Source organism: Schistocerca cancellata, chromosome 3 (genome assembly GCF_023864275.1).
Source record: "Schistocerca cancellata isolate TAMUIC-IGC-003103 chromosome 3, iqSchCanc2.1, whole genome shotgun sequence".
NCBI lineage: Eukaryota > Metazoa > Arthropoda > Insecta > Orthoptera > Acrididae > Schistocerca > Schistocerca cancellata.
This window is the reverse complement of record NC_064628.1, coordinates 20,606,124-20,618,685: the sequence shown is the minus strand read 5'-3', so window position 1 is coordinate 20,618,685 and position 12,562 is coordinate 20,606,124. Positions and strand designations below refer to the sequence as shown.

The 12,562-nt window shown below is 40.8% G+C and overlaps 1 protein-coding gene across 1 annotated transcript in view; it reads left to right on the top strand.

Moving 5' to 3' along the window:
* Positions 1-12,562, top strand: part of LOC126176813 (vacuolar protein sorting-associated protein 8 homolog) — a 207,495-nt gene that overhangs the window by 190,258 nt on the left and 4,675 nt on the right. The window contains exon 20 of the mRNA XM_049923995.1: positions 6,966-7,100. Coding sequence (XP_049779952.1) covers positions 6,966-7,100 — 135 coding nt within the window. The remainder of the gene's footprint in view (positions 1-6,965; positions 7,101-12,562) is intronic.

Here is a 12,562-nt window from a genome sequence, read left to right as displayed (position 1 = left end):
TCATTATTTATTATTAAAAAAGATTGTTTTATTTTGAAGTAGTGGTAATATGAAAATAAATTAAAATGTAAACAGACATGTTAATGACATTTTGTTAAATAAAAAAAATTATGTACATGAATACTACTGTTCAGTAATAAGAAATTAAAAAGTGCCTAATTTTCTATTTGATGTTTCCCATATTTATACCATATTTTAATTTATTGTGAATACTCTTATTTTCATGTGAATAGTAATGAAAAACGAAAAGATATATTTTTTTCAGGGAAATTATCATTCTGCATTTGTTTATTAACATTTCCATTTGTTAATAAATATGAAATTTTAAAAAATATGCTATTAGCAAGATCTGCACTAGCAACTTTGTAATTACTAACTGGTGGTTAACTATGGACGATTTTGTTAAAAATTTGCAAATATTTTGTCCTTTGCAGTGCTCAGAAATCTTCTAATTTTCAGAGGGAATGTTTTCAGATATTTTGAGAATTGCATCACACTGTTTTAGGAAACTGAAATGCAGGTGCTGTAAGTATGAAAAAAAAATTGGATCGGGCTGCCTCATAGGATCCCCTTGTCATACATTTATTACCAGATAAGCAGACAACCAGACTATCTTTCATATTAAGTGAATAATGTAACAACACGAAGTTTTCCTTCAAAACTCAGCATCAAAATTTGGTGTTGTATAGAAAATTATTTCAAAAGGAAAATTCAGTTGATGAAATAGTTAAATTACAAGGAGATGGAATGGGTGGTCAGTATTTATCTCCAGGAGGCAAAATTCTGAGTTGTTGTTGTTGTTGTTGTTGTTGTTGTGGTCTTCAGTCCAGAGACTGGTTTGATGCAGCTCTCCATGCTACTCTATCCTGTGCAAGCTTCTTCATCTCCCAGTACCTACTGCAACCTACATCCTTCTGAATCTGCTTAGTGTATTCATCTCTTGGTCTCCCCCTACGATTTTTACCCTCCACGCTGCCCTCCAATACTAAATTGGTGATCCCTTGATGCCTCAGAACATGTCCTACCAACCGATCCCTTCTTCTGGTCAAGTTGTGCCACAAACTTCTCTTCTCCCCAATCCTATTCAATACTTCCTCATTAGTTATGTGATCTACCCATCTAATCTTCAGCATTCTTCTGTAGCACCACATTTCGAAAACTTCTATTCTCTTCTTGTCCAAACTATTTACCGTCCATGTTTCACTTCCATACATGGCTACACTCCATACAAATACTTTCAGAAATGACTTCCTGACACTTAAATCTATACTCGATGTTAACAAATTTCTCTTCTTCAGAAACGCTTTCCTTGCCATTGCCAGTCTACATTTTATATCCTCTCTACTTCGACTATCATCAGTTATTTTGCTCCCCAAATAGCAAAACTCCTTCACTACTTTAAGTGTCTCATTTCCTAATCTAATACCCTCAACATCACCCGACTTAATTCGACTACATTCCATTATCCTCGTTTTGCTTTTGTTGATGTTCATCTTATATCCTCCCTTCAAGACACCATCCATTCCATTCAACTGCTCTTCCAAGTCCTTTGCTGTCTCTGACAGAATTACAATGTCATCGGCGAACCTCAAAGTTTTTATTTCTTCTCCATGGATTTTAATACCTACTCCGAATTTTTTTTTTGTTTCCTTTACTGCTTGCTCAATATACAGATTGAATAACATCGGGGAGAGGCTACAACCCTGTCTTACTCCCTTCTTAACCACTGCTTCCCTTTCATGTCCCTCGACTCTTATAACTGCCATCTGGTTTCTGTACAAATTGTAAATAGCCTTTCGCCCCCTGTATTTTACCCCTGCCACCTTTAGAATTTGAAAGAGAGTATTCCAGTCAACATTGTCAAAAGCTTTCTCTAAGTCTACAAATGCTAGAAACGTAGGTTTGCCTTTCCTTAATCTTTCTTCTAAGATAAGTCGTAAGGTCAGTATTGCCTCACGTGTTCCAACATTTCTACGGAATCCAAACTGATCTTCCCCGAGGTCGGCTTCTACCAGTTTTTCCATTCGTCTGTAAAGAATTCGTGTTAGTATTTTGCAGCTGTGGCTTATTAAACTGATTGTTCGGTAATTTTCACATCTGTCAACACCTGCTTTCTTTGGGATTGGAATTATTATATTCTTCTTTAAGTCTGAGGGTATTTCGCCTGTTTCATACATCTTGCTCACCAGATGGTAGAGTTTTGTCAGGACTGGCTCTCCCAAGGCCGTCAGTAGTTCCAATGGAATGTTGTCTACTCCGGGGGCCTTGTTTCAACTCAGGTCTTTCAGTGCTCTGTCAAACTCTTCACGCAGTATCGTATCTCCCATTTCGTCTTCATCTACATCCTCTTCCATTTCCATAATATTGTCCTCAAGTTCATCGCCCTTGTATAGACCCTCTATATACTTCTTTCACCTTTCTGCTTTCCCTTCTTTGCTTAGAACTGGGTTTCCATCTGAGCTCTTGATGTTCATACAAGTGGTTCTCTTATCTCCAAAGGTCTCTTTAATTTTTCCTGTAGGCAGTATCTATCTTACCCCTAGTGAGATAAGCCTCTACATCCTTACATTTGTCCTCTAGCCATCCCTGCTTAGCCATTTTGCACTTCCTGTCGATCTCATTTTTGAGACGTTTGTATTCCTTTTTGCCTGCTTCACTTACTGCATTTTTATATTTTCTCCTTTCATCAATTAAATTCAATATTTCTTCTGTTACCCAAGGATTTCTACTAGCCCTCGTCTTTTTACCTACTTGATCCTCTGCTGCCTTCACTACTTCATCCCTCAAGCTACCCATTCTTCTTCTACTGTATTTCTTTCCCCCATTCCTGCCAATTGCTCCCTTATGCTCTCCCTGAAACTCTGTACAACCTCTGGTTCTTTCAGTTTATCCAGGTCCCATCTCCTTAAATTCCCACCTTTTTGCAGTTTCTTCAGTTTTAATCTACAGGTCATAACCAATAGATTGTGGTCAGAGTCCACATCTGCCCCTGGAAATGTCTTACAATTTAAAACCTGGTTTCTAAATCTCTGTCTTACCATTATATAATCTATCTGATACCTTTTAGTATCTCCAGGGTTCTTCCATGTATACAACCTTCTATCATGATTCTTAAACCAAGTGTTAGCTATGATTAAGTTGTGCTCTGTGCAAAATTCTACCAGGCGGCTCCCTCTTTCATTTCTTAGCCCCAATCCATATTCACCTACTACGTTTCCTTCTCTCCCTTTTCCTACACTCGAATTCCAGTCACCCATGACTATTAAATTTTCGTCTCCCTTCACTATCTGAATAATTTCTTTTATTTCATCATACATTTCTTCAATTTCTTCGTCATCTGCAGAGCTAGTTGGCATATAAACTTGTACTACTGTAGTAGGTGTGGGCTTCGTATCTATCTTGGCCACAATAATGCGTTCACTATGCTGTTTGTAGTAGCTTACCCGCACTCCTATTTTCCTATTCATTATTAAACCTGCTCCTGCATTACCCCTATTTGACTTTGTGTTTATAACCCTGTAGTCACCTGACCAGAAGTCTTGTTCCTCCTGCCACCGAACTTCACTAATTTCCACTATATCTAACTTTAACCTATCCATTTCCCTTTTTAAATTTTCTAACCTACCTGCCCGATTAAGGGATCTGACATTCCACGCTCCGATCCGTAGAACGCCAGTTTTCTTTCTCCTGATAACGACATCCTCTTGAGTAGTCCCCGCCCGGAGATCCGAATGGGGGACTATTTTACCTCCGGAATATTTTACCCAAGAGGACGCCATCATCATTTAATCATACAGTAAAGCTGCATGCCCTCGGGAAAAATTACGGCCGTAGTTTCCCCTTGCTTTCAGCCGTTCGCAGTACCAGCACAGCAAGGCTGTTTTGGTTATTGTTACAAGGCCAGATCAGTCAATCATCCAGACTGTTGCCCTTGCAACTACTGAAAAGGCTGCTGCCCCTCTTCAGGAACCACACGTTTGTCTGGCCTCTCAACAGATACCCCTCCGTTGTGGTTGTACCTACGGTACGGCTATCTGTATCGCTGAGGCACGCAAGCCTCCCCACCAACGGCAAGGTCCATGGTTCATGGGGGGGGGGGGGGAATTCTGAGTTCATCCAATAGAAAAACTTAAGAGTATTCTGAGAAGGAAAGTTGCTACTCACCATATAGCAGAGATGTTGAGTCACAGATAGGCACAATAAAAAGACTCGCACAATTATAGCTTTTGGCCATTAATGCCTTCATCAACACACACACACACACACACACACACATACACACACACACGACTGCAGTTTCAGGCAACTGAAAGCACACTGCCAGTGGTTTCAGGTGCCTGAGACCGCAGTCGTGTGTGTGAGTTGTGTTTGCGTGGTGAATGTGTGTGCATGTGCATGTGTGTATATATTGTTGTCGAAGGCCTTAATGGCCGAAAGCTATAATTGTGAGAGTCTTTTTGCTGTGCCCATCTGCAACTCAGCATCTCCACTATATGGTGTGTAGCAACTTTCGTTCCCATAATATTGTTTCATTCCGTCCTGGATTTTCCACTGTTAGAAAAACTTTAAGAGCTAGTATGTTCCTTCCTCAGGGAGGAAAGAGGCTTTATTGCTTATTGGTTGGTTTTATATAGGCTGAGGTTTTTATATGAACCTCAGTGTGGCGGAGGAAAACGTCAAGGAAAATGCCTTTGGTTCGTGAAATAGCTAGATGCATTTCAGTTAGGAAAAGGTGTTAAGCTGTAGTGGGAATTTGAATAGTTCTTCTCCACTAGGAATCCAGCCAATAAAGATATCAAAATCTTAACCAGGCCAGGGGACCCAATGTCTCGATGTTGAGGAGTGCCTCAATTGGCCATGTAAGGTGAATTAGTTATGGATAAGGATGAAGTTGGTTGGTGTGACAGTAAATGAGGTTTTTGAGAGATTTTTTGGTTGGCTTTGGGCTAAGGTATTGATCGAGGGCTGAAAGACTATGCACATGTTACGTATTAGTGTAGAGCGAGATCAAATCAGTTAATGATGTGAAGGTTTACTTGGGATAAGGGTGGGAATAGAGTCGAGACATTCTCTCTTACCTAGGATAGGAGGCTCTGTTTTTTACTTTGGAGATGCTTGTCTACTGCAGCTGAAATGTGTCCTGTTGAGGTTTTGAAGCCTGCTACAATGGGAGAGCCAGGGTGTTTAGGTTTTTGTATTTTGGGTAATAGAAGATAAGACTGCACGGGTTTTGAAGTGTCAAACATCAGTCGGGTGAGTCTGTAAAACTCAGCAGTGGGAGTTCCTTACTAAGGAAACTGTGGCGAGGTGGCCACGATGTTACTCTCAGTGAGCTGCGGGTGTGCTCCTTACTGAAGAATCATGAACGTCAGCTCGTGACCGTGGAGTCCTCTGGTGTGCGGAAGGACATAGGGGCCAGCATTTGGAGGCAAGTGACTGGCAGCAGCAATGTGGAGCCAATGGTGACACCACAGACTTGGAGGATAACAATCTGGCCTGTTTGTGTGTATATCGGACTGTTTTCCGGTGCTCAACATGAGCCTTGTAGCAAGCAGGTGAAATGGGTGGCCACGTAGGATACACGGCTGCATGAAGTATAGTTGAATAGTAGGTGGTAGCGATACAATATCAGAGATCCGGAGGGGTAAGAATTATTATGGAGGATTTCTGATGAGCCTGGGTTTTTTTTTTAGAATTTTCTGTATATCAGTTTGGATGGGAGAAAGAGGTCATTTAGAAAACTTTTATATGTCACGGTGTCCAGAAGCTGTTGAAGCACAATCATACTATCTCTCTACCATTCCACTCCCGAACAGCGCACGGGAAAAACAAACACCTAAACATTTCTGTTCGAGCTCTGATTTCTCTTATTTTACTTTGATGATCATTCCTACCTATGTAGGTTGGGCTCAACAAAATATTTTCGCCTTCGGAAGAGAAAGTTGCTGACTGAAATTTCGTAAATAGATCTCACCGCGACAAAAACGTCTTTGCTTTAATGACTTCCATCCCAACTCGCGTATCATATCTGCCACACTCTCTCCCCTATTACATGATAATACGAAACGAGCTGCCCTTTTTTGCACCCTTTCGATGTCCTCCGTCAATCCCGCTTGGTAAGGATCCCACACCGCGCAGCAATATTCTAACAGAGGACGAATGAGTGTAGTGTAAGCTGTCTCTTTAGTGGACTCGTTGCATCTTCTAAGTGTCCTGCCAACGAAATGCAACCTTTGGCTCGCCTTCGCCACGGTATTATCTATGTGGTCTTTCCAACTGAAGTTTTTCATAATTTTAACACCCAGGTACTTAGTTGAATTGACAGCCTTGAGAATTGTACTATTTATCGAGTAATCGAATTCCAACGGATTTCTTTTGGAACTCATGTGGATCACCTCACACTTTTCGTTATTTAGCATCAACTGCCACCTGCCACACCATACAGCAATCTTTTCTAAATCGCTTTGCAACTGATACTGGTCTTTGGATGACCTTACTAGACGGTAAATTACAGCATCATCTGCGAACAACCTAAGAGAACTGCTCAGATTGTCACCCAGGTCATTTATATAGATCAGGAACAGCAGAGGTCCCAGGACGCTTCCCTGGGGAACACCTGATATCACTTCAGTTTTACTCAATGATTTGCCATCTATTACTACGAACTATTTCAGAAATGTTGCCTCCTTTGCCCCTAAGACCAATGGATACCCCTAATTTTGACAATTCACATACATCACTTTCCTTTCCCCCTGAAAACAGTGAGCACTCTCTCTGCAGACAGCTGTCAGCCTTTTATGTACCTCCTTCACCAATGCAAGTAGTCTGCCACATATCTCGATTTCTGTGCTGAAAGTTTCATATATGAGGTTTGTTTGTAATAATGTTATTTGTGGGGTGTGAGGTTTTGTGGAGTTGTACAGGTGTTTACACATGAAATGTTATAACCAGAGCTGTTCTGACAGTTTTGCAGGAACTCACGCAACAGTTGTTGATGGCTATGAGCAGCTTTGTCTCATTGCCTGCTATGCTGCAAGTTGTTCTCCAGGATCCTGCATATGTTGGTGGCAAATTTGGAGACATAAGGGAACTTATGATGGGTTAGTAAAAGATTGAATTTAAAATTATTGTAGAATTGACACTATGAATAGGAATAATTGAGAAATATTTTGTATTTTTCAAAATGTTGATCGTAGTAGACCCGGCAGGAACAAAATGACCAAATTCGTTGTCAGATACACAACCTTTTATATGAATTCTTCTGTGCACAGTGTGTAAAATGTGTGTGGTATACAGTAAAGGTACCTGTGACTTCAGGTGTCATATATATAATTTCTCTATTATTGAGCAGTACATGTGCTGACAGTTGTTCATATACAAATAGTGCACCCTTTAAAGGGAAAAAAGACACAGTAGTACATTCAGTTCCAAAATAATTGTAAATACAAGCTGATATATCAGCAAACATGTAAGTTACTAGCATTGATATATTATTTACCAATAACTAGGAATAGAATAAAATCATTTTATTTTATGGCCAAAATCGATGATATTTTTTGCCAAAATCAGTGTTACTTTTGCAAATTAGTTAATACTTTTGACAAATTTGTTGTTATCACCCCCCCCCCCCCCACACACACACACACACACACACACACACACACACACACACACACACACACGATCATGATGAGACGTACGTGCTGTAGTGGCAACCCCCAAGTTTTGCTCAGAAGCAGGTGCATGGTCTTTTATTCATGAATCGGACACTTTCAATAAGAAATCGTGAAATCGGAGACTCTTGTGGTCTGTATTGAAATATTTCCATGTACAGAATGCATTAAATAATGCGCAATTAAAGACGTACAAGCAAACTTTTTTTGACCATTTTATAGTTTTTCTGCATATGGGGTAATAACTCAAATATTGGTCTGCCCGACCCACTCCTTTCATGTATTTGTTGTAGTCTAATTCTAATACACTTTCAGGTTTCTTTATTGTGTAATTGGTTTTTCTACATTTTCTTTGAGTGTCAGTCAAAGTGGCATTGTGTATTGTAGAGATCATTCGTATCATTTTAGTTTTCGAAGCTCTCCATACCTGTGCGAGTACTTCAGCTTTCCGTTGATGACAAGCTACAAACACATTGACTTTTGCGCACTTTAATTTTTCCAGAGATCCTATATTTTGCCGTATCATTCCACAAACTTGGTTTTTATTTATTTATTTTTTTATTTCAAGTAACTTCTCTGCAAGTTCTACACTTTTATAATTATTATGCATGTAGAGGTGATGCCACTTTCCATAAGAAGGTGTCAATAGTTCCATCACTGTTTTTGCTAAAGGCTGTCCAGTGCTGCTATATATCTTGAATCAGGAGATGTATCCGGTACTCAAATCACACAGCATCTGAATGAGTATGCCATATTTCGTAATTTTCAACGGATTGTAAACTTTAAAATTTAACCGTCCACGCCATGGTATCATTCCTTCATCAATTGAGATGTTTTGACTCTGATTAAAGGTTTCTTTTTGAAAAAATAATCAATTATGAATTGCAGTTTGAAAAGTCAGTCGGCATTATCCGGTTTATTGTTGTTGTCAGAAAAATGTAAAAATGACAATATTTGTCTGAATTGGTTGCAGGACATTGTTTTGTGAAATATCAGTGTGACTATCAACGGATCTTTGACCAATAATCATTGATCCTTGATTTTTTTACAATTCCCATAAGGATAGCAAGCCCAAACTATTTTCTAAGTTCGGGTCACGTAATGTCGACAGATTTGGCAGTTTTTTTATCCAGTTTCCTCCTATTGCAATTTTGACTGTAATACTCGTTGGTTTTGTTGCTAATATAGTCAAATCATTCCCAACATACAATTCTGAGATATCCTCGATGCTCTGTGTATCTTTGGTAAATATGTTTGGACTGGTATCTTTGTGAAATATGTTTGGACCGGGAGATCCTTGAAATTTGTTATTGGTCCTCGGTAAAGCAAAGTCTGACCACTGTGCACTGTCGTCATCTTCTGATTCATCTTAATCAGTTGGTAACCGTAGCATTTGGCGAATTCTTCTTGGACGTATTTCACTATCTTCCAATGATTCTGCTTCACTTTCATTTTTTTTATATTCAATGTCTTCTTCCCACACGTCCAAGTCGTCCGACAAAACATCCGTGTATTCATCATAAATAATCGTATCGCCTCTTTCATCTGCCATGATGAAAAGGCATGTACTTGTTGATGTGTGTAACGTATTGTTACCTGAACAAAACACCAACAGAATGCAAAAGATACTAAAGTGCTGTCGCCGACCACTGCGCGATACTACGCGCACGACACCACTGTGGTGTTGCCAGACGGCATATTGTTAATAGTGATGACTACATCACATGTCCTATGCTCTGAATATCTGATGTAATTAACTGGTGAGATCATGTGACATGAGCTATGATTGGATGGCAGAAGCGCATCATTTCCTCCGAGAAATCTGTGTGTGTTCTTTTTAACCGTTCTCATTCTATTTTAAACTTTTCTGAGTTGGGGATGAGGGACACTCTCCTTACTTTTAAAGACACGTTGAGGTTTCTGGGCCTCATATTTGACTCTTAAGCTTACGTGGTTACCACATCTTAAGGACCTGAAAAAATGCTCACTTAAAGTGTGGTGTCACCGCCAGACACCACACTTGCTAGGTGGTAGCTTTAAATCGGCCGCGGTCCATTAGTACATGTCGGGCCCGCATGTCGCCACTGTCAGTAATTGCAGACCGAGCGCCACCACACGGCAGGTCTAGAGAGACGTACTAGCACTCGGCCCAGTCGTACGGACGACTTTGCTAGCGACTACACTGACGAAGCCTTTCTCTCATTTGCCGAGAGACAGTTAGAATAGCCTTCAGCTAAGTCCATGGCTACGACCTAGCAAGGCGCCATTAACCATTTCTAGGGAGAGTCTCACTTGTATCATCCAGAATGCTGTATACAAATGATGGATTAAAGTTAAGTATTCCAGCAGCTACGTACTTGTCTTTATAGCATTCCTTACGTATCCTGTTTCAGACTTAAGCAAGCCTGCGTGAATTAAACACGTGCCTTTCGGTTACCCGTCACTGTGGACTGGCTGTCTTGTCAGTCCACTACATAAAGCTTTTAAGTATTTTGAAATGTCTTAGCCACAGTGCATGAGGAGCAGACAGGACTTGTCTCCTCCAGTTTTATAGGGCATTTGTGCGATCTTGGCTTGATTGTGGGTGCGTGGTGTATGGGTCTGCGAGACCCTCTTATTGAGGGATGTTGGACATAGTGCACCATGAAGGGATTCAGTGTTGGCCACTGGGGCATTCAGAACAAGCCCCATACCAATCCTCTGTGCAGAGGCTGGTGAAGCACCACTTCACGTCAGGCAACGGCTACTTAAAGTGCACTATATGTATAAAACACTGTCCACACCATACATACCGACTACCATACCATTGTTCATCTCCCTGAAAAGGCTTTTTCGTAACCGGCGACAGGCAATGAGGCCATATGGGATTCGTGCACAGGCTTGCCTGCTAGAGATAGGTGTGGATGATCTTCATGTTTTACATCACAGTGGGAGCAGGTTTCCACATTGGCTTCTCCGGAAGCCCAGATTTATTTTAGACTTGACGAATTTTAAGATTTTACATTTCAATCTCTGTTCTTTAAGATTTTGGATATGTATCACAGTTTCACAGTGGTGTACACTGATGGCTCCAAACAAGGGAATTCCCTTGGTTGCTCTGTAATGTTTTCTGACCGTGTCACCAGGATTCGCCTTTGTGATGGGTATACCATTTTCTCAGCAGAGCTTCACATGAACCTGAAAGCACTGGAACAGTTGCATCATATTTGGGGCGAACTGTTTCTCGTTTACTCATATTTGGGGCAAACTGTTTCTCATTTGCTCATATTTGGGGCAAACTGTTTCTCATTTGCTCAGATTCCCTTAGTGCCTTACAAATGTTACAGAATCTGTACCCAGCTGAGGAGTTGGTCTGGTTGATATATGACCAACTGTACTTGCTGAAATGGCAGGGTAAGCAGGTGTCATTCTGCTGGGTGCCAGGTCACGTAGGGATATGGGGAAGTGAACAGGCTGATCGGCCTGCCACGGAGGCCTGCAGCGGACAGGATGTGGCACAGTGTCCTGTTCCTTTGCAGGCTATTGTTTCTGCACTACACAGAAAGTGCGTGCAGTTGTCGGATGAGGAATGGCTGGCAGTGACGGCCAATAAGCTGCAGTTGGTGAAGTCAACAGCCCGGCCATGGCATACCTCCTGCCAGTTGCTCAGGTGGCATGAAGGGACTTCACGCGTCTTAGAATTGGACACTGCCATCTCACACACAGCTTTTTACTACGGCAAGAGGATCCCCCCGTTTTGTGATGCTTGTGTCGTGCACATCTCTATCTGCCATATTTTAATAGAGAGCATTTTATATTGTGATGCAAGGGCAGAAGCAAATATTGGTAGGGATCTGCCATCTATTTTAGCCAATGATGAGACGAGTGGGACTAAGGTTTTAAAGTTTTTTGATGTGTTTGGACTCTGGCCTAAAATTTTAGGCTGGACATTTTAGTGTGTTGCAGAGTGACTGGCTTCTCCTTTTTTTATTCTTGTGCTCAGCCAGCCATGTCCATCTGCTATATTGTTTTAGCTCCTTATACCACTTTCTTCCTGTGTTGTTAATGTTTTATCACTGAGGCAATACTTTGTTCCATAGTTCTGTATGGGCACACAAAGTTTTCCAACTATGTCCAGAAGTGCATCTTGTAGTGCAGCCTCGATTTCAGTGTTTCTGCAGCTACTCTGCTGCATTTGGTGGAGTTGGTATTTATACTTCCACAATACGAAAATGTGCAGTGTACATGTTGCCATACATGAAAGACCTTTTCCTGAAGTGCCAGAAAGTTCTACATTGGTGTATAAAACTTTCTACCACTGAAAGGATTGACAAATTTTACAGCTTGGAGAGAAGTATATGATTACTTAACATGGAAAAAATATATTTTCACCTGGGAAATTGGGTTTTTATTTGTTTAAATATTTTTTGTCCATGTATACACCCTGACTGCTTCATCACTACCTAAGTAAAATCCGCAAAGGTGTTGTTTAAGTTTTGAAAACAGATACAAATCATAGGAGGCCATGTCAGTGCTGCACAGAACATGCTCATTCACAGTGAATGCAAGGAGGTGGATTGTTACAGATGTTGCAATGCTTGTATGTGGTCTGGCATTGTCATGCTGAAGGGAGAGGATACTCCATGTGTGAACAAACTCTTCAAGTTTGAAACTCGATTACAGAATGCTGTTTTTCACACATCGACATAGTTATGCTACACACCGCAGTAAGGAGCCCACCAGCAGAAGAGGGCTGCAGATATGTAGGCATGAGGAATAAAGCCATAGAATGTTGGTAACGTTTGTTTTATTTAAAAAGCTTTGAGGCTTTTCAGATAAAAAATTCAGAGGCGTTACTTTCTGGGATGCCCTCATACATTCAGTTGAACCTGCATATCGCATTCAAGACT